This window comes from Danaus plexippus, chromosome 25, assembly GCF_018135715.1.
Source record: "Danaus plexippus chromosome 25, MEX_DaPlex, whole genome shotgun sequence".
In the NCBI taxonomy this organism is placed as follows: Eukaryota; Metazoa; Arthropoda; class Insecta; order Lepidoptera; family Nymphalidae; genus Danaus; species Danaus plexippus.
This window is the reverse complement of record NC_083553.1, coordinates 561,651-586,747: the sequence shown is the minus strand read 5'-3', so window position 1 is coordinate 586,747 and position 25,097 is coordinate 561,651. Positions and strand designations below refer to the sequence as shown.

The window sequence follows — 25,097 nt, the reverse complement described above, 5'->3', positions numbered from 1 at the left end:
GAAATTAGTAAGAGGAGAGAAAGGGGGAATGTATACTAAGAATCAAGGAAATGTGGCGTCACACCAAATACCATTTTCATGGTGTATTCCCATTGTATGGTGTGTTTATAGCAAACATAATAATATATTATACAAAACCAGGTATACAGCATGTATACAGTGTTTTTCGCTTGCGCCGATCTATTTCTTCCCTCTATATTAATTGTATTGTGAACCTGCTGTATGTATGTTGTTCAATATTATTTAATACAGCAATCACTTTGGTCAGTTGATGAGTTCGATGAGAAGTACACTCGTTACATTTAATAGTCAAGCATCGATACAATAAGTAGTAATCTTAGCGTATACGAGTACAGTAATGTCCAGCCTCAATATCTGGTCACTGGACTCGTTATCCGTGCCCCTACCACTCACCATCTACCACCTGCCACCATCTGGCACAATAAACCTCATCGCTTCCTATATACTATTCCGTTCCGTTTCAAAAAAAAACATTAATATCCCTACTCTTGTTTCTACACTATATTAATCACATATATTATAAATCACTAACACATTATCTGTCTGTTTGTTCAATATATTTTCGTCGTGTGATGTTTTTACTCTCTCTGTGTGTGTGTGTATGTGTGTGTGTCTTTCATATTAAACACAGCTCGCTTGTTCATCACTAATACCAATGTATATTTTACATACACCTTGAGTTGACCAGATGATGTCAGACACGTTGGATCCTTAGCCAACAAAGTTTACATATGTGTGTATTCGGTTTCACGCGAAAACTACTAAACTGATTTTGGTGAAACTTTACAATAACAACGTATTGGTTGTAATCTATCCTATTACACCGCGTAGTTGTATGTGAGTTTTACATCCACGCTTGAAGCACAGATTTTTGTTTCATTCTGAAAACAAGTGTACATCAAGTCGCAGGCGTTAACTAGTAATGAATATTATGGAAAAGGAGAGGAATTATGTGGCCACTTTGAATTGGTAATTATATACGCAGAAAAAATGTATATGAGGTAAATAATTTACCGTTGAACTACGTCATATAACCAATATATATGTAAAAATTTTATATCATAGTTATATTATTATGGACTAGCTCTTTTCCTCCCGGTTTGCTCGCCGTCGTAACATTGTGTGTATCTCTATGTAGTACTATAGTTCCACTCTATAACATAAATATTTTTTGTAGGTTACTCTCAAAGAGTATCAACATATAAGTCCGTATCACATTCACTCAAGTGACAGTCGCTGGTTATAGTTATGTGAGCCTCCACAAACTCTCCCAATTTCCCGTCTGTATCGCTACAACCATCAAATCCCCGAAAATATATGGACGGTGGTGATACAGCTGAGTGAACGCGATGGGGAGCTTGTTGATGTATATAGATACACACACACACACACAATATATATATATATATATGTGTGAATGTATTGTATGAATGTTTTAGTTATAGTAGTCAGGATGTTATCCAATGATATATATAATAGCGTACAGATTAAAAATATTAACATATAATTAATATAAATAATAGCAGTATTTTTTTCTTTAATATATTATAATATGATTCAGATCATTTTGAAGCTGCTCTGTATACATAAAATATTCAAATGTATTTTTATCTCATTCCATAAAGTTCCAGTGTAGTATAACTGTCGTATATTTTTGGTTTTCAATAATTCCTTATTGTTTTATTCTGTCAATATAAACAGAATATATTTTATGTGAACGTTCAGCAGCCTTCATAGGATAATATTGAAACATACATCTGTATAAATGAAACTCATATACTATATACTATACTTACATACCGTGATCACGGCTGCTGAAAAGTAACCGAAACGTCGGGATTATGTAGTTTTAAAATAATATAATCCGCGTAGTACATCCGAAAATATATTAGTTTCATTTAAATGAATAAAACTCGCGAGTCTTAGATCTCATTATTCATTTGTATAGTTCGTAATCGGTTAGAATATTTGTAAAACATTGTTTTTAACAAACGTATATTTTATGTACGATGTAACTAAATTGACCAAATGTATTCATTATATTGCTGATAATAATATTTATCAATCAACATATAAGTCATAGCAGAGGGAAATAAACTATGAATAATAATCAAAGTAGATAACATAATATAAAATAAAAAATATAACAAGGAAATCATTTCATTAAATGTTTCATATACATATATACATTAACACATATAATATTTATTTATTTATATATATATATATATATATCACAATTAACGAAAATCGCTGATAACACTTATCAATCAGAGGATTTACAATGGTAATGTCAAGACTCGGTAATAGTATTAAAAATTAATTACTTTGTGACAGGGACATTCATCCTATTACTTATAAAATATATAATATAATTAAAATAAAATTACAATTTATATTCAATAGTTACATAGCAACAATGTTTACGTATGGAAATACGTACGTTGGAATCTCTCAGGGAATGGTACGCAATGATTACCACAACTCGGCATCCCCGTACAGCACACCGAGCGTTAACAGGCTCTCATTAATATAACTCCGCAAATTATAACATCGACTTAGGTTATTGAATGTGTAACGGGAAACGCTTCGTGTGCAGTGTGGCGACGAGAACTTGTACTAAGCATACGGAAGGTCACAATTTGCAATTCCATGTTTTTAACATATTAAGACAAAGCCGAGTTGAGTACTTGAATTAGAAATAAGACAAAATATATATGTATACATACATATATAACCAAAAAAATTAATAATTAATTTAACTTATTATATGATACTAGTGAGATAATGTGAAATTATCAGCAAAGGCGAGCTGACATCGACTTATGAAAATTTTTATCACAATTAACGTATTTTATAGTAAAATAACTGTTCATACGATAAGAAATATACTAGATATAAACATGATTTATACCGGGACTTTATCTGATATTTAAATAGTTTTTTTAGGAAACTTTATGTTTAAACTAGCTTATGACCGCGACTCCGTTTGCGTGAACATCAGAGTGGTTATCTGCCACTACGGCCACTGAACCGGTTAAGGTGTTATAACATAACAGACAGACAGACAGAGTTAATTTCGCATTCTTCAATCTTGTTCACAATGAAATACTAAACATAACCTAACATTAAGCATATTATATTGATACTCTATTGGCAAATAATTAAAACTCTACTCGTCAGACGAGACGAAACCTCTCAGCATTCAATGGATTCACCGTGCTGGTGCCAGGTCCATCGCGTTGCAGAGAGAGGAGCTCAACAGTGCCTGGGACTTGCGACAGGTGTAGGTTTAAGAGGCCCCTATCTAACGCGAGTTAAACGCTCACCCCCACCGTCCAAGCTCCTCTCTCCAACTAACCAAATTTGAAAATTGTTCGTGACAACTTCTAAACGAAATGTCCGGGATGAAACAAAAAGTACTTTACTTCAACATAAATACCGCTGATAAGATTATCCTTCATTTGGATAAGGATCAATATTACGATACACATTTAACGTAGTTTCTTTCTTCAGACGACTTAATAATTTTTTTTAATACTAAACTGAGTATTGTGACTAAACTATGACAGTTAGATATATACATTCGCGGACTTTTGCTAGATTTTAATCAGACCTACAAAGCCGTAGTTCATTATTTTGTTGTATTGTCAATAGTTTTTCCGGCGCACCCTAGATAGATTTTCGTTTTTACATACGGTTTACAAAGTAGCAATTTTATAGCGGATCTCTAATTTCTTCAAAATAATATGTAACTTATGGCCATCCTCAATGAATGGACTGTCCAACACTGAAACAGTTTATCAAATCGGACACGTAGTTCTTGAGACTAGCGCGTTCAAACAAACAGACAAACTCTGCAGCTTTATAATATAAGTACAGATAAACGACAGAGTTGTTGAGAGTGTTATCTCAGCGAGTGATCTGTACGTGAGTGACGTCACAGACTACAAACACTGCACTCTGTATGGACTTATGTTATCATACGGTAGAGATAAATATATATTTATATGATATTTTAGTCGAGTACATGTGTACATCAGATAGGAACGGAACAGTAGTACAGTTATTAATACATTTTCGAATATATATTATAAATAATATAATCGAACGAGTCTCTGTCGTAAGTCGATCAAGGTTCCTTAATTAATCGGGAACTTTTTTTTTCATATGTAAATGTCAAATTTTGACTTTAATATATTTATAATGTCAGACAATTACCTTCAATGACACATAATACGCGAGCATTCCAGTGCCCGTGTGTTTCAAGATGTGTAAAAAAGATTCTGTGTTGTCTGATGAAGGAAATATAGGGAAATTTCATCCACACAGTTGATATTATCAAGGTAATATAGTTTGAAACTGACCTATGAACGGCTTCCCGTCCAGCCTCTTCATCCAGTAGAATCGTTGGCTGTGCGGCTTGTTCTCCCTGTCGTACTGCTCCCACTGCTGTCTGAGGAAGGTGTAGCACACGCAGCACGCCCTCACCGAGCCCTCGTGGTCGCCCTCCGGCCTGTAGCCCAGCGGCGCCGAATGGCCGCACAGGAACGGGAAGTACGGCTCCGAGGCTTGCTGGCACCACATACCACACACACAAGATAACTACACGCGAACTGATTATCATATTATCGGACACGAGTCCAATAGAACAAGTTGTGTTCGTTACTTGTTTATGATGAGTTAAAGATGCTTTATCAGACATCATGAACGAAACACAGAGACAGTCGTCAGTCGACAGCCTCACCCACCCTGGGAAGGTCTCATGAGAAAATAATTTCTTATAGGAATGTTGCAACACCATAGACATAGAGAACACTGAATGGTATTTCCCATGACTGAATAGATCGTAAATCGGTTGTTACTTCAACAAGCGAACAAGTGAACAGCTTCCTGTGCTATTATATATTAACTTATATTACATTTCCCAAACATGTTTTCGTATAAAAATTTTAGATGTTATTACTACATTAATAAAATACGTAAATCAACCTACATACATACATCAAATGACAAAAGATTCACAGTTATGTTGTTTAATGGGAGTTGTTGTAATGAGGATTATATAAATGTACCTACTGATCACTTATTAACTGCTACGGCACTTACAAAATTCACTTCCAGAACGTATTATAATACACACACACACACACATAAAGAAATAAAAAAAATCAATCCCTATTTACACATATTTAATGTTAATAAAATATAACTCAAGTCTTAAAACCTAGTGCATATTTATATGAAAATTAAAAAAGAATGTTGAAAAACTGTGTTTTACACGCACACATAAATATATATCTGCAACCAAAATTAAGTATTCCTAACAAAAAAAACTACAAAGAAAAGTGTACGTTGAACGTGTCACGTGTACGCACACACACGCACTGATATCATGCACTCATTGACACACTTTACTAAATCGATTAACATTCAGACACAGCTACGGCGTGGAAGCGGACGAGACACGAGACACGCCAGGCGAATACAGCTGTATCATTAAAAACATATATGTGCAATATAAACAAAAGAACCCTAGAGACCGGAGACGATTGTAATAATGTACCTGCGGAGACAGTTGAATCTCAAACGACTGACGTCAAACACAAAGACAGTTGTGATGATCACTACAACAAAGAATATATTGTTACAATGATAACCAGTCGGAGCTGGTGGGAGACGGTGGTGGAGCCGAAGCAAAACAAATTCATTCCATCAGGTCAGAAGTCAATGAGAAGGAATCGCCGCGGGGTCGGGGGTCAAACGACGGAGAACCCGAGCTGGCCGGGTCGCTGGATGATGTTATCTAACATAATACTGATAACATTACACTATCACGACACGACCTGACCACTGATATATAACACATAATGTAAGATTAAAACATCAAAGACTTGGAGTATCACGTAATACTAGTTGTTGGATTTGAGAGATGATATATTAAAAAAAAAATACATTCAGACACAAAACAAAGACTCTGTAAAGAAATCCAATATTTGTTCAGCTATTAAGTTACACAGACGGAATGTTTACAAAAGTCAGATACTATTATTAACGTGACCTTCAGTGACCGTAGTCCGGACCCACTCCAATAATATGTAGAATATGGAATAAGAAAACCTTATCTGATGAATAGAACATTACAAAACCGTCCTTAACACATGTTCTCACTTCCAAACTACAAACGGAGCACCTCCAGATGAATAATATGAATCTACATTGTTACTGGCATGTATGACGATCTATTAATAGAAAACTGGCCACTGTCTGTTTAGTTTAACGACACAAACTAAAGGTAAGGTCGCCGGTACTGACGACACTGGACGACGAGTTGGGAACATTTGAATAACAACTACATATTACATTTTACAAACTAAAAAATAATAATGTGAATACATAAAACACTGAACGAAAAACAGCTGTGTTTCTCCTTTACGGCTCATATATATATATATATATATATTTATATATATATATAGAATCAGTTATCTCAGTGTCGTAGAGTCGTATCCTCATAGTCCCAGGGTCTCACCTGCGGGTCAGGCTTCACCCTGATGGTGTACTGGTCTCCGAAGCCAGCGCCCCCGCACACGAAGCAGACCCTCTCCTCGGCGGGCGGGTCGCGGGGCGCGGGGGACGCCGCCGCCCCTCCGCCGCTCAGGGAGCTCTTGATATACGCCTTCGCCTTTTCCATTGCCGCGAAACAGCTGTGACAAATAATTATTATCAATCAACAATTAGGTACTCGTATTACTAACAAAGTATCAACAAGCAATATTTATTCAATTATGGGTTATTCCACCCTTTCAGAGTTAAACATGACATTCGTTGAACATGGCATACTATTATAAGATCCAACAGTCCTATATACTATCCCACTACTGATTTCAAGCTGTTCGTCTCTGATCCATCACCACCACATGATGTATTAAAACAGTATTCACATAAACATCGTAAACGACATGCAGTGACTACTATAATAAATTCGTTAAATCACATATACATAGGAAGGATAATAATATCAAATAATTAGTAATAATATAAAATCCCAGAGAATATTTGTACGTCGGCGTCCAGGCCGGACATATTTCTGCAGTCGCTAATTTTCAAACGCGTTGAGTTAATAGATCTGACGGTTCCTTGGGTAACCAACATCCCCAAAGACCACGCCATCGAGGTCAATAAGTATTACGAGCTCACTAAAGAAACCAACTAAGAATAGGTTCGTTACAAATTTGTACGCGGTAGAAGTGGGAGGAGAAGTGTGTATGAAGAGTGACTTTTAAAAAACTACGAAGAAAACACATACATGTTAATGGTACAATATGTCTATTACTATTATCCATGCCATGTATAAAGTTGCTGAAGAGTCACGACAGAATAATGGGAGAATAAATACTACGGAATATTACGCCATGAACACTATAATAAATTTATTTATTTATTTTATTTACCACGGAAAACATACATCATATTAAATAGATATTATAGATTAAGTAATATAATTTATACTGAGACTGTTTACGGTTAGCGACGTCGGATGTTTTGTAAATGTAAATTAAGTAATTTAATTACACTCAATGTGATATTATCAACAAAAATTCGTCTCTGTATAGCGCCAGGCCCGACGCCGCCCGCCTGTCGCTCGCAGGCCGCGCCGGGACGTCATTATGTAATGTATGTATTAACGATTTACATTATACAATGAGATCAGTGTACACTGGCACTGATAACGGTAATGTTATCACGAAACGCTTTTATTAATAACATAAACCACAACAACCAAGACTGAGACAACCGCCAGCGTCTAGTTCATAGTTACCAGAATTTATACATCGAAATTAAAGATATATACGTATAACATATAGAGCAACAGCTATCGAGTATCACCTTAATATTAAACATATATAATATTCTCTATATGTTGGTACCGTATATTCCATTCCAGATCATACAGGTCGCTACGCCGAAATCATAACTCTTTACAATAATATCGCCATCAGAGTAGGGCCATTAATAATTTTTATTGTACACTAAATTATATCGCTGACAACTGGGTCAACTCTATAACTCACGTTTGCCAACTAATATATAACATAGCATCGTAATAACATTTCTCTTCTTATATACAGTGACTAGGAACGTTAATTTAACTAGGAGTTCGTTTTGAATTAAAATAAAAATGATAGCTACGGAAGCTTAGCCTTTGTATTAAAACAAAACTGTTTTGTAGTGAACTTCTGTGTTGCTTATTTTCGATTAAACGTATTGTGAATATTTTAATATGTAATATATACCAGGAATGTTTTTATAATTAATATACAGATATATTCGCTGCTACAACTATAAGGAGGCAGAGCTTGTAGAAGACATCTCTAAGACCGTATGTTTTGTAACTCACTTAAAGACCACAACGCTACGCACTTATTATGTACCAATCAGTACACGTCGTTTTACTGTTTAAGACCTTTAACTTACGCATTTACTTATAGTCATTTTATCCTGCGCTCACCTACATCTACTCTACACTTCAAAAACAATATATACCTACCTAACAGCCACAGTTGAATCATTTATGAACGAGCAGTTCCAAGGACTCTCAGAAGCGCCAGAACAAACAGTTAAAAATAGACTTAAATCGTATTATTTTTACAATTTTTTACGTATTAAATACATATTTTTGAAATTAAGTCGTTCATTTTTTAATGACCAAAAAACTTCTGTCGATATAAATATAAAACTTGCAATATTACGTTACGTATTGATCTGAGTCGCACCACAGGGATGAACAAATTGTTTTATCGTTTAATTGAGGACGGTATATTTATGCATAAAGATACCGTCCTCAATTAAATCATTTTCACTTTCGAAGCAAAACACAGAGAGCGACAATAATGATTGAATGTTCAATGGATGTTCCAGAACTAGAAGTGGTATCATACACACAGCATCCTGTACATATGAGGACATCATTATGAGACAACTGGCAAAGACTATGTTAGAAAACCTGGACGTTTACCAAACAAAATTAGTCAAATCATCCAAGTTACTGCTCCTCTCTGATAACACATCACTCGTTTCTTTACGACAGACGGTGGCTTAATTAGAGTACATACATAAATTGAATATAAAGTTATAATTCCATCAATACCAATATAACTGTAGGCTTTGCTCCAATAAAATATAATTGCTTACAATGTTTTGTACAGAAAAAATATATTTGTATGCTCACGAAAACCTTAAAGATTTTATTGCTCCTTCACCTCAAAATTCTTTTAACAATGTTATACATGAGGAATCTCGTAAATTATGCAAGTATATATATATTATGTAAAATTTCAGATGACTTAATATATTATAATAACATATGAACAAATAGTTTTCTAATTTTGCATGTTAACAATATACAAACCTAAAACTTTTCAGTGACTATGTAATGCAGAGACTACAATAAATAAAGACAAAAGAACAACGTAAGTATATATTTTTTATTTTCGATTTCGGCGACATAAACATTGTCTCCATATCTCTCGTTCCCAATAAAATGTTATCCATCGAGTATTGATATCTGGGGGACGGACACGAGACACGCATCACAAAACGTGGGGAGAGCAGCTTAGAGCTACCCACAACCTAACACCACCTACCACCACCAGGCCCCACCATCTGCCACCCTCCACGGGCCTACGCAAATTTCAATTACGTAGAGGACGGCTGGACAAAACAATCGATACGGCGCTAATTGTTGGATGTGTACTTTATTGGAGTGTGTCACGGATGTGTTTCGAGTGTATCGGACTCTGCACGACTATATTATATCTACAGATACATTTTTGTATGCGGCCCATGTCTTTGATCTCGTACACATGAGTTATGTACCAGACATCTGATGATCCATTGGGGAGTGGTGCTACGTGAATATGTATGTATGTATGTATGTATGTTAGTATCCGTCTACCTCCAAATTAGACGTCTATAGAAAAAAATTAAAGAGAGATAAATTAAAATTCCACAGGACTCGTGTAGTATACAATCACTTAGTAGTTTTCTTAGTACAGTATTCTTAAATATTTAAAATCCGGATGACATTCAGCATAGATCGAGTTGTAATCAACATTATAGATGTAATTATCTTAACAAGAGCCTGGTATACTGACTTTGAGAGCAACTGAAAAAAATAACCACCATGTATTATTGTACCCTGAACGTTATGACAACAATGTAATTATTTACAAGTTTTGAACTTGTCATACAAAGTTGATATCTTAAATCCTTAGTGGGAGATTAAGGAACTTTCAATAGACAATTCAAAATATAATGAACGTGTAGGGTGAACAAATCAAAATATTCATTGACACACTGAATATATTAAAACAACATCTATATATACCTCATTTTATCTCAAGCAGAGACATCATATATTAGTGTTGTATAATTCATATAAAACAGCCATACTCAACTTATACAACAATATACATGGGACATGTTGACTGGCGTCGATATAAAAACTATTCAACAATTACTATTTATGGAAACATACCAAAATCTAAATAATAATACTGTGATCGTATCGTCAATGTATCCTTATTCGTTATACGTCTACTAGTTATTTATTAATAACAGAAACTAATATGCTTTATGTTATTATCATGAATTAAGTAAAGAATTATCGAGGAGGAACATATGTATAATGTATATATATAACGTAAAATATATAACGACTGGTGGATATTACACTTATAATAATTTTATCAATAGCTGGTGTTAGAGCCTAGCGAGGTGGAAAGGAGGACTTGTTACGAAATCTAGACTTCAATATATACATTTATATGGAATGAAAACACGTACAAAACTACAAAAGAATTATTTAACAAAATATATATTTTTTAATCAACATAATATAATATTTGTAGGTAAAAGTTATTATTTTAAAACATAGTCGTAAAGTAATTGTATTTAACCAAACTCGGTGTATATTATAATACATAGTCTACAGCAGTCAGTACAAATAATAATTATCATACAAAGTGATAATTTTATATAAACAGATGTATATTTTAGTTCGCTAACAATAACCCACTAATGAATCACTGGACCAGTTATAAAATATGCGACAGTCGCTAGCGGCTTTAAATAAATCAATCGATATGGAAAGTGATCCGGTCGATTATAAAGATACCAAAGATATTATATGACTTATCTCATAAAAAAATATATAGTTTGATTAAACTGAACAAAAACAAAGAATTGTGCTCACAATGAAAAGACAAAATTAGGAATATTGTAAAGAAACGAGAGGAGTGAGCGCGCTTTATAGCTGGTGGTCATATGAATTTCAATAGTGTTCGGGACAAATTATGTAAAAATAAATACAAACGCATACGTTTCGTTGGAATATAAAATTTTTCTTCGCACGTGTTAGAAATATTATTTAAATTATTTTTTTCTTTATACCTAAACCACACAAATAATCTGCCACCCGTTATATATACAAGAGTGTTTAATTCAAATCGTTATAACTAACCATTGGTAACATAGTTATCCTATAGTTATAATTAATTCCTCAAACCAAACATTAAACATGACAGCGTCCGGGTATTTATGTGTAATGCTTATAATGTTGGATTAAATCATTTGGAGTGAATATTTTATATGTTCAGTGTAACACACTGGACATACACACACATTCAACATGAACATCTCTCTACAGCTGTACGGAACGACGCGACATCATACTTGACATCTTTGCAAATGGACATTGAAATTTTAATGCACAAAACATAACTTTCAAAACAACTGTCTTATCGATTATCTAAACTCTAAAGTACCATTGTTTTTAAACGATTAATACTTTTAAAATTATTCTGTATTATAGTTATTCTATATTTATTTCCAGATGTCTGAGTCACATCCCCTTAAATCAAATTTTACTTTAATGAACTTCATCACAGACGTTCATTATATATGTACCTACAAAATGCGTGAGGATCCCCCCCACCACAATCCTCTCCCTCTCGGTGATGTAGCAGCAGCATCTCCTCTGGTCCCGTATCTATGTAACGATTCATTGATCACTCTCATATCATAATGATCATTGTAATATAGACCTTAATACAAGCCTATAGTGTTCTAAGTTCGTTATTTATGTGTCAGCGCGGTTTGAGCCTTATTCGTTTCAAGTTACGGGTCATATTAGTACGATAACAATCATATGTTTATTATGGTCTGTGTGCTGTGTGTCGCTGTAGAGCGGCCGGCTGATAGCCCTTGACCCAGGGTCCGGGGGGTGATGGAGGGAGATGGGGCGATAATCAGCCGGTCGGACTAATCTGGTGACGTTGATATTAGTTGAATTTATTTTTAAAATACGAATTAACTGGCATAGAATAATATATGACATGCAAATAATGTCGCAAACAGACGAAGCGATTTTATCGTTATTGGACAAAATTACAAAATTAAATGCAAATACGTATTACAAACCAGGTAATGAGATGAAATGTTTTTCATATAAGATATGAATTACCCGTGATAATGAAAAGTATTGACCCATATCATATTATTAATGAAGTTAGTTTAATATTATGCCAAAAAGGGTGGAGAATTGAACAATATGTCACAACACACGGGCCGAATATTAAATCCTTGTACAACATATAAAACCTTGCTTGTATTATGAATGACGAAATATTGAAAAATATTTTAATTGACAATTACATAAGTATTGGAGATATGAGAATAATTCTATTTCGTATAAACTGACGTGACACAGACTGTAGATATCACTGTCTATTGCCATGTTCGTTGTTTTAATACAGTCTTAACATTTCTCTCATAGTACAATCCCGAAAGCCATGCGGACAATGTCCAGGGAACAACTATGCATTATAAAAACATATTAAGTACATTAAGGGAGTGTTCTTAACATTATAATATAACATACATTAATATAAGATCTTTAATGAAAATAATTCTATGATCCATCGAACGATAAAACTATATAGCTATAATATATGTACGTAATACACAATACATATATATATATATATATATATATATATATTTACAAACAGTCTGCGGACGTCCGTCTGAGGTCATTAAAACGGGAATATATCAACGTCACCCGGATGTTACATACATACATACATACATACCGGGAACGAATCGTCGTAATAAAATGAATTCACTGGCTTTGTTTTATTATGACAGATAAAAGACCAACGCTCTGTTGTATCAGTTCAATAATGAAAAAAGTAAAACGTCTCTCTGTTATACATGTAGGTAGGTACATATATTGAAAAAAAAAATTAAACAAATATAATGCAATTATTAAACTTGAACTATTTTAAATATTTTAGGGACTTGATGTTAAAAAAACCAATAATAACTAAATAATACCTAAGAAAATTTAAACTGATATGGGCATGAATCTGTGTGATAAATATTGGCTATGGTTATAGTAATCATTTGATGTATAAGACGATTTTATAGTGGGAACAGAGATGGGCAATGAAACATGTCAAGATGAAATGATAATGAGAGAAAAACATGATTAAAACAGAATAGAATGAACCCGAATGACTCAGAGAACAAATCCCCGCGTGAGATGCTGAGGTGATCTGTGTATTATAACTTATACGAGTAACTAACACGAACATAACAACGACATTGAAATAAAATAACGAATTACACTCGACTTTTAAAAAGATCGTTAAACACTCCGACAACTACCGAGAAAAGCAATTTCATTTAGGACCAGACACCTACCAAAACACTCCGGAGGGGGGGGGGTCCGTCCTCTATACAAGAAATACGAGCGATTCTCTGAGGGAAGCATTACTGTTACATTAAGATGAAGCTACACATCATATAAACAATTTACGGAAGAGTCAAGAGTTCACATACAGTAAACATTTACGTGATCACTGACAGCGCGCTTAGATAAGGCGAGTCGAGTACGTCGGTGATAAAATATAAACTCCTTATTACTCTTATCGCCCAGACATAAATTTAGGGAGTATGACAGGTTCATAATGCTGTACGAAAGTAGTCTCGGTATGTGCCTGCTCCCGTTGGCGTAGCTGAGGATGGTCCGATTTTACAAAGTCAATATAACATCAAAGCGAGGCCATGGCGCTGATGGTAAAAACATTCATAAAAGCTTATGACACATAAAAACAGACCGTGTGCCCCGGCGCGGCGCGCTTCGCTCAAATGCTGCCTTAATGTCGTCTTTTTTTGTGATATATTTTAACAGCTGAGTTGTAAATAATTGAAGAGAAAGGAGTTTTTATGTGCTATAATTAAAACACCTACGAGGTCCACGAAGATATAAAAAAATACGATTTATAAATACATATATGAATTCAGTTTTATAAATGAATAAGAAACAACCGGACAAACGATATTGACAGTATAGTTAAAGTCGAAACTAGAACTAGAAGTAAAGCAACAATAGACGTCCGTCTGACAGTGATCCGAATAGGCCTCGGGCTGGAACATTTTTGGCAAGGTGACCTTCCACTGTGACGAAAGTCGAGAGTCTTTGTCTCAGAACGGACATGACGGACCGACCTTCAGAGAAAGAGATATACTGTGGATTTAGTTATATTGTTAAACAGAGAAAGAATGAAAAGTTATAGAACATATTGAAAAATCGTCATATTACTTCCAGAATTAAGTATTGAGAGCACCGTAAGAGAAGATCTATATTACCATGATCAACATTAATATTCGCACCGCAAAATCGATTCCAATTTAAGCATCGGCCGTTTCCGATACGATATATAACCGCGGTTCAATTCTACCAGTCGACCCAGATATCAACGGTCGCAACCAAAACGAAGCGGAGTCGATGTTAATCGATTTCAGACAATGTATTTTAAAATATTTTTTTTTACAACGTCACTTACCTTAATTGATTCAAAAGAAATAATTAACTATAACAAAATATTTTTTGATCCACATTGAATTTATACCTACCTACTTTTCCAACTATTTATCATACGTATTCTTGCTGAATAAGAGTTACTCGTTATATCTAAACTGGTACTATAATGTTTTAATATAATACAAAAAAACATCCAAACATATACAACAGATGGTAACTAATTTAAAATTAATATTAACAAGACCTAGGGACACGATGTATAATTTGTTTAAAATAATCATCAGCGTTAACAAACACTACGTTCAAGTATGGGCTGGAACTACCTCTGTACCTATATGTTATGCCACCAAATCAACCGCCTACTTCGGATATTCAACACCATGTGGGCTTCTGATAGAGCCACTTTCTCCGTTTTCGCAACCATCCATGGCTATTTGTGAATTCAAATCACGAGGCAGCTTTGTAGCACTACTTACACATAAAAATATTAACAGAGGATAACATTTACATACACCTTTTGCTTTCCATGTGATTATAATGGTTTTATGTACCTTATATAATAAATATATGTACATTATATATGAACTGACAAGTCTACGTAACATGAGACCTTTTATATTAAATAACTTTGGAGGGTTGGACACATCAAATGTGATGTTTCAGAAATCAATTTAGAATTTACTGATAAATATATTATACAAGAAAATATGTCCGAATGTTTAACATTTATTGCGGGCATGTACATACAACGCGGGGCGCGTAATGTTTTTTTAATATAGCCAGTTTTATATTAGACTAGTCGATAACCTCGACTTTAACCACAGTTTTTGATGCTTCAGAAAAACATTTCGTCTGTGAGGCAAAATGGAAATCATTGAACGGTAAATTACCTCTTAAAACATTTACAAATTCATATTAAATGAGAATATAACCATATATTTTATATAAGCAGGTATCTAAGAAATAAAACTAATATATTTAAGTTGAAATCTATCTAGTAATTATGCCGTCATCTTCTCCCAAATACAAAGGTTTATATGTTATATACATATATATTGTTATTTGTAATAATCTATCAACAAGTTCGTAACTCATTACAGGTAGGACAGACCATACATGCAAAGATACAGAGTGAATCTTTCTTCATTCCTGTTTGGGAAGTGACCCCCCACCCTCGCCTCTATCGGACGAACAGATCTACTCTATTTCAGTCCAAACATCAAAGTCTGCCGTCCCCGATGGGGCACGACCATAACGGTAAGTGCCTAGAGCTAAGATAGTATGCAAATAACCAAATTATCACGTCCGAGGGACATTGTAATAAATTATGAGGGTGGGTATAATGAACGCGTCACAAACCGCTTGGCACATCCGTGACGACTATCACGGTCATGACTCGCAAAAAAAAAAACTTATTTTGGATGATTATTGCGTGCGTGTGCGGAGGGTCCACCTTGACGGGTAGTTCTGTAGTGCTGTAGAGCTGTTGTGTTGAAGACAGCTGTATGTAGTTCATGAATGTAGGGTGTCAGTGAGCTCATTCATCACGGGAATGTAACCGAGCGATCAATTACACAACGCCCGTTTATATATAACACTACACGTTAACGATGTACGGCTCAAACAAACTGTGCCAGTACGCTGACGTTTGGCACAACACACATACACACACTAACATAAAAACATAGAATGATCCGTACGTAATGTTTACATAAGAAACTAATACATTACAAGAAATATAATGTTGCTGCGTGACTTGACACACCCACCATCCAAATTAACAGCTTCAATACAGATCATAAGGACACACAATAATATTTACTCCGTTACAATAGGATCGTCTGTATGTACTTATGTAATTTAATGCTAAAATTCCGTATAATAATATATACGGACAGTTTCTAGTATATAACTAATATCATGGAGAGAGGGAGAGAGGGATAGAGAGAGAGTTATCTAGAAAACAATGAGCTATGATAAATGATAATTATCATGAGCGACCTGATTCCTCAGCCACTATTGATGTCACACTATTGAAATTCTCTACAAAGCAAACTCGACATCATGGATCGTAATGAATGTAAAGTCCCCTATAACATGAACCAACCCAGACTGCAGAGCCTGATTATTGGTTCCTTATATCGTTAAAAATTAACATTTTTTATTTAATACATAACAAAATATCTTTATTAAATAGACTCGTGTGTATAAAATTTCTATGGCATCCTATTGTGAGAAAATTTCGCTGAAGTTGAATAAATTTTCGCATACAAAAGGAGTTTTCTTTTGGCAAAGTTTATAAAGAATGTTTATTTCTAAGGTTGCTTGCTCTAAGTTCGTGTTTTGTAACATTTCATTTATTCGTGATTTTAATAATTTCCCGGAAAACGACTTCCAAAACACCATCTATAACGAAAATAGAAATAGATTCTCAATTTTCACAAACAAATTGGGAAATAAATCCCTTGTAGGTCCAAATATTGTAGAGCGGTAGAATTTGTTTGTCATAAAGATTATCTCGAACTACTAGTTAAAAAAAATCTTTTTAAGATAACACGTCATTTGCGAAAAGACCTAATCTATTTCTATAACGATAGAAACAAATAGGACAGGAGTATCAGCGATAACCGGTAAGCACAAAGGCAGAGCGCCAAATACAAAATAGTTTATTTCAAAATTTTCTAATATAAATCGTATCTACTTATATGTTTGCCATAAATGTACCAAAAAAATGTATACACATTTACTTCGACCGATCGTAGGATCTTAATGTTCCAAAGATCAATTGTTACCAATAATAACTATTATATAATGCCTTAAAGTACTTGGAACTCGTATATTATTCTTAACTTGTAATGCAACGAAGTCGCAGGCAAAAGTAAGTATGAAGTAGGACTTAACGAGATAAGTATGTAACGTCAATAAAATTTTAACGATTCTAAACCATCACGAATACATGTAAGATAAAAAATAATAGCCTCACATGCGGGTCAGCGGCGGAGGCACTTCATGCTGTAACATAACCTGGGAGGAACATCTGTTCTGCTTCAGGCCGAGTCTCATACCGGACTGTTGAATTACCGATTGAACAAATACATTTGGATGTTATAAAGCCATTCATGCACTGTCTGCATCAATTTGTAATAGTTATGGTGATTATATAGTAATAATAATTTTACATGAAAGAGAAATTCACATTATGCGCAATTTCGTCACTTCATTTAACATCGAGTGCAATTGTGTTATAAATATATATAAATATAATTAATTAATTTATCATTTAAGTACCAACATCCTTAACGTTTCCTTGAGGAGGAAAAAAAATATTTTTAATTATTTAAATCAACTATTTTAAGTAGATCGTAATCAATTATAACGTTAAACGTTATGAACAAATGTCTTGTATCGTTTAATTTAATAAATGCTTCCAAATAATTTCTAAGCCGAGTGTCGCTAGCACGCTATAACTCACACACCGAAGCCGAAGACGGTGGATCTCAGCGACTCATGAATGAACAATCTAGCGTCATAGATATCGGGCTATGAGACGGGCGATTCATTATATACAAAAAATACTATTAGTGTCTGTACGTTCGTATCGTTACATGACGGCTGATGAATATCCTTCATGCCCAATTACTTTGCTACCAAATAGATCAGACAAATTGTTTTAACACTAAAGAACTAGTTCTCTGACATGACTTCACTACCTTTGTTTTACTTTGTTGTCCTCCCGTTCTAATTCCTTACTAACAAAGTTTCATAGAACCAGCTTCAGTTTTCTGTTTGGAACGAATACACGCATATTAACATTAGTAAGTCTAACGTCAGTGAGATTCTAAATCCATTTTACTAAGTACATTTGTACATAGAAACATAAACCCAAACAAAACTACAATCCTAGTAAATGAAAGAGCACCAGTAACAACCTTCCAGACAACCTTCGCAATATTTTAACAATGAATTAGAAGACGATATTCCATATAGTAGAAAATATATATATATGTGTGTGTGTGTGTTTGTGTCTGTGTGTTGTTTCTACTATATGTAACAAAATATGTATGTTATTATTAATATTTACTATGACATATTTTGAACTCTACTAAATTTATTAATTTAATAAATAAATAGCAACAAATTTTTAACCTTATAACTGAGAGTGATTTATAAATATATATCATAAAGATAAATATAGATGATAGATGCTTGACATACGATATATGTATAAGATATTTATACCATGTTTCTCTGTACGTGTATGATAATGTTATCAGTTTAAAGATCATATATATGCTCATAATACTATATAGGCACACATTCAATATATCTATTAATAACACCACCAATAATAATAATGTTACTGGTGTCTGTTCGCACCGCGTCGGTCGTGGCCGACACAGCCTCGATCGCTCAGTGTCGCTGAGTGATGAATCGCGTCATACCATTATATATAGTATAATATATATCTGGTTTATGTACATATATATCTTGTTACTATGTAACGTGTCGTACATACTCCGCGTAATGTATAGAGATTTGTTACGACAGAGATTGATGACTGGAATTACATTTATATATTAAATAATCATTTATACGTATGCTTACAGCGATAGGCTCGTCTCTGTATACGTTATGTGGGGTATTTTTCTTCTCTTTCATAGATGTATAGCCAATAATGAGCAATAACATAATTTAATTTTATGTAACAGAGACCTCGTAAAAGGGATTGAGGGGTATTGTGACGTTCCATAGAGCTGTGTATTCGTCACAGCTGTTGAGGGTATATATATTATCATTCCTGTGCATATCACGGAGGTGTAAACATGTAAAATGAATTATTATCACTTTCAGGTTTTCAAATTAAATATGTATATAGAATTATAATTTAAACCTGTATCTAATCAGATAAACATTATTTAGGAAATATTTTTTTGTGATAAGTTTATCAAATTATATAATATATATATATATATATATTAGACGGTTCATCGTCACCCAGCGTCCTTTTTATCATCACGCAGCCCCTCGCCAGGTGCGAACCAATAACTAGCAGGTGTACATTACATACCACCTTTTTCCAAACATGGATTGCGTCCAACGATACCTCTGTATTTGTTAATTTTACATTTAAATATCAGAACATCGTATGACACAGTAGTTTCGTAGGACCTTGTTTGATCATGTCTGACGTCACACAGTAAATATAATGTAAATATGGAATACAAGCACAACACAATATATTTACTTTGGTTTAAATCATTTCGGTTATTTCCACAAGATAATAATAACGTGTTATTGTGTTAAATAATAAATACTAGTCATCACTACAGCTTTGCATAGTTTTTCATTTAATTTTCTCACATTCTCTCATCTTTCTCGTGTATTTTTATTAGCAATTAGATCATTGTGAAATAAACATAAACAGTTGGTATATTTAGTTAAATTATAAATTATTTTCGCAGCGCCTGTAACAGTCTAAGCTCTCCGCTGTGCAAACGTTGACTCAGCACTGTAGGGCCACTGTCAATATGGCCAGATTACTTGATGTGGATAACTCACTACTATAGACGCCAACTCTATGTCCTTAGTTTATATATGATTATATATCATAACTCTATATTGGTGGGAAACGTTCATTATTTTCAAGAATGAGCATCGCGACATTTCGTCATCGGTCCTGGTGTTTTTGGGGCCATTGCGAAAATTATTCGCACAAATATGTATGCTCGTGAACATAGCCAGTTATATATTTTTTATCTCATCGTTGGTTAATGTATCTCATCACGTATGTGTGTCGGCTGGCTACGTGAGACTCCGGGCAATTAGTGCTCTGACTAATAATAAGTTAAACTTCATTTGTGTGAGCGGACCCAAAACTTACTACACTTACAAACGACTTCAATAGTACAGTTGATAAAACTACTTAATTGCAAAATAATGAAGTCTTTGATAACCTCAACTTATTTGTTAGTGTGTCTATTTTTTAAACGACTAAACGCATCCCGATGTGACCTTCATTGGTTGAGGGGTTCGAAGGACAGTGTATGAGCGACATTTTATACCAAAAATATGATATGCCATAATCCCTAAATTATATCCAAAAACCTAAAATGTCTTATCTCATGATAAGCAACGCCCTGAATAAATATGATACTACATGCACGCCCTCGGTAAGATAAATTTATAGCAAAAGAAAAATAATAAAACACAGGAGCAGATACATTTTATATGACATAAATAAAAAATAACGAACCTATTGTGAGAACACAGTGAGGGCAAGAGGCAAAAGAGATATAAAAAAAATCGATCATAGTATTTGATATGTAAGATATACAGCAATCGATATCTTACCGATATATTTAGATTGAATATTTATTATTATTATATTATTTAAATAACTTCGGTTGTGTTTATTTTATAAATTCCTGTCTCATTGGCAGTCAGCACTTACAATAACTAACACGTCCATGTGACTGACATTCGCTAAGTATAATATTTATTTCTCAATCAATGAAATAACTAACACCTACTTCATATCAAGCAAAGAGAAACTTCGCTTCTAATTTAAGGTTGTTTCAACCGAATGAAGTTCCGATTTCATTCGATTAAAAAAAATACATTGAAATATTAAAAACTTTTTTCATGGAAAAAATGTAGCCTCCATACTTTTGTACCTTTGCGAAATATCGACAACGCAAAATTCGTGACGTGGCAGATTAAAAAAAAGAGACGACCGTGAAGCGCTGTGGCAATAATTTGATTTTACATCGAAATTTTATGAAAAAATTTTTGTTCACACAAAAAGAGCGGAATAACCACAGCATTTATACGATATATGTAAGTATACAACACATATCCTACCAATTGTATACATTTAAAAATGTTATCTACATGTCTAAGTAAAGCGAAATTGTACAAGGATCAGAATTTATCATCATCCTCAATATTTGCTCATATATAGATTATACAGTTATATCCTAAAAAAATTACCTAACACTATTGTAAAATCTCTAAAACTAAAGTTGTCCTTATTTATATTTTGAAACACCCAGTAGCATCTGAGAAACGAAATGTTCAAGGGCAAGTTTTGTAAATGTTTTATTCTACGCCTTGCGCGTATATGGTACGTTTAGAGATGAAAATACATAAGACTGTATAAGAAAAAAGTCGTTGCAAAGGACAAGTGGATTTTATAGTGTTATCTTGATTACGGTTGACGAAAATTATGGAGAGTTGCTTGATGTAGGGCTGGCCACTACTGCTTTTAACCTATATATTATATAACAATACCTATCATATAGTATTTAAGAATTAATAATACATGTAAAAACACGTGTTCTGGCTACAATTTACTCTCGGGTTAGATTCGAAATCCAACATATATGCTTAGCACAAGTTTCTGTCGTCACAATACATACGAAACATTCTCCATTTCTCATTGAATAGCTCCCGTTAATATTACGTATAATGTGCGTAGATTCATCGACAAAAACTACACACCCTCCGTGTGTAGCTTTACGATCCGAAACCAGTAGTAAGCATTCAAATATTAACATTGAAGATACAAAAAACTTTGGAAAAATACGACGGATTACATTAAGGAATGAGAAAAAACTGTTTTTGGTGAAGATTTTTAATGGAATAATTATATACTAATCTGAGGGTTTCCACTTTTAACTTTATAATATTGGAAATTTGTAAAATCTTGGGATTTTTTATGTTTGTCTTATATTGGCCATTAGAATTTAAAAAAAAGGATCTAAATAAAATTTTGTAAGACAAGAAAGACTTTTCTAAATAGACTTGGTGGAACTAACAGGTACAATCATACCATAGTTTAATATATAATTATCAGGAGACTATTGCTGACATTATCCTGATAATTTTAAAGATATATCTACTGTTTGTAAACCATTTAATAGCACACGATGACTGTAATGTTGTCAATAACAATCGAGATGTTGATAAAACAGTGTCTAACTGGAGACGTACATTCAGACACTTCACTGAACATTGCTGTGTTTTATAAATATGGCTGTAACACGACCATACTATTACACCTGAGGGTTACTGTGTGTCCAGCTCTATGTACATATATACTTTAAACAGCAAGATATAGTTAGGAAATATTCCGAAGGGGGGGTGCAAACATACATACATCAACATACCTTTGAAGTATTTGACAAGAACTATTTTTTAACACACTGGGAACGGTGTAAACTGTAAGGATCCTTAATATTTAATGTGACAAAATTATTTAAAAACTAATGGATGCTATCATAAAGAAATCTATAGAGGGAAAAAAACTTCAACCTTGTATATAATACAAACCACACACTTCTTCTGTGAGTGGTTTGATAATTGAAGTAATTTTAAACAACATTTACAAATATGTAGAGCACTTGACATCAATGCAATATGGGTCACCTATGACCTGGTTTATCATAGGGTGGGATAAACAAGAACACATTATATAGATAGATGTTGTTATAAATTATAAAGAAAATATATTATTGATTAAACTAACGTCATATATACAAAACTCATAATCTATTTCTTTTTCTTAGATATACCTATGTGATATTTTAATTTATTTATGCGGACATTAAATGATATAAGTATTTAAGCTAATGCCTCTGTGATAAGAGCAAGTCATTAAGATATGAAGTTAAAATTAACATAGTGATGTTCTCTGGTGCACAAGTAGCAGGTTAAGTAGTGATGTCAAGGTCCATCATGAAGCCACAGTTACCAGACACTGGTTAAACAAATACTATACTGAATGACCTGATAATTATAATTTAGCTTTAACAATACACATTAAGACTTGAATATATTAAATATTTAGATCATTATTCAGCTGTATGATGACATATAATTAATAAAAAAAATATAAAAATATGTATGTATGTAAGAACTTACTCAGAGGGGGCTTGTATAAAAACAGTATAATAATAGAGTTATGAACAATAATCTCCAACATTTTAGAAGTTGTATACATAAAAATGAATTACCTATTGTTTGTTAAATGACTTGTAAATTTCCAAATGTTTAACACACTGCTTTGTTGATTCAAATGAATTGTCTGACTCCCGTATTGTGCGAAAGTCATTCAATAGAAGTAAATACAAGTTTACACACAGAAATGTGTTTTAAAGGGCATCAATTATTGCATGTTACGACCATCTGTTAACTGAACGGGCAAAATATAGATAGACATATCGAATTACGTGCCCTTACGACAAAGAAAAGACATCAGTTGTCAGTAAAGTACGAGGGGCGGCTGGTATCACTGGAATTTAGGTGAGGCGAGCGAGCGTTGGCAACGTGCGAACAGAACAGCTGTGACCAACGCCGGCCCACCGGCGCCAGGACTCGTTTAAAGCCACGCCACTAACACCAAATAAACCCAAATAGGTTACTGATGCCTAGCTCGCTTATGTAAATAACTAGTTTAAATGATATTAATATATTTACTTACATATTATAACCGCTATCATCCAATCACATGCATTATAACAAGCCAGATTCTTCCACTGTATATATAATCATCACAATTCAACACTGAACATTTTATATGCCTTTTAACGAAATATTGCACATATGAATTTAAAAACATCGATAACTCATAACAGACTCCACGTAAACACATACACAACAATATTGTTATGTTCGTTATGTTTAATATCACAATTTTAACAGGATTAACAACTATAAACGTAAATCGCTTTTCAACTCGTCCTTGCATTCACATAAATTGGCAGCCATCTTGCGTTCATGCGAATATAAAAATGTTGCCAGTTTATGATTTTAGTATCCCACTGTGAAGGTAAATTACATGATGGCTGTGCAATTGGATTCTTGACGATATTGATTTAAACTTCAATGTAAAATGAATTTTAAAATTATAATTGTTGAAATAAATCTGCTATTAGGTAGTCAATAATAAAGTATTAACGGTATAAAAAATTGTCTAATTAACTTTACCCTGTAAAACGGGAATAAATCAATTATGTGGCAACTGGCGAATGAGAGCATAGACAACTTGTCAAACTTTTTCTGCTAAGAATACCGGGTACATTGCTATGTTATCTATTAAAAAACATTGAATATTTTTTAGTATATATATTTTAATACAATGTTATTGCTAGTCTTAGTCTTTTTTAAATATAATATTTTTGTATTT

General features: G+C 33.5%; 1 protein-coding gene across 2 annotated transcripts in view; it reads right to left on the bottom strand.

Moving 5' to 3' along the window:
* LOC116775440 (uncharacterized) overlaps window positions 1-24,697 on the bottom strand; it is a 68,401-nt gene extending 43,704 nt beyond the window's left edge. For both annotated transcript variants that reach the window (XM_061524547.1, XM_061524548.1), the window contains exons 1-3: window positions 24,393-24,697; window positions 6,554-6,728; window positions 4,389-4,596 (exon numbers count right to left, since the gene is read on the bottom strand). In XM_061524547.1, coding sequence (XP_061380531.1) covers window positions 4,389-4,596; window positions 6,554-6,715 — 370 coding nt within the window. In that variant the 5' untranslated portion in view covers window positions 6,716-6,728; window positions 24,393-24,697. The remainder of the gene's footprint in view (window positions 1-4,388; window positions 4,597-6,553; window positions 6,729-24,392) is intronic.
* Between the last annotated feature and the right edge of the window lie 400 nt (window positions 24,698-25,097).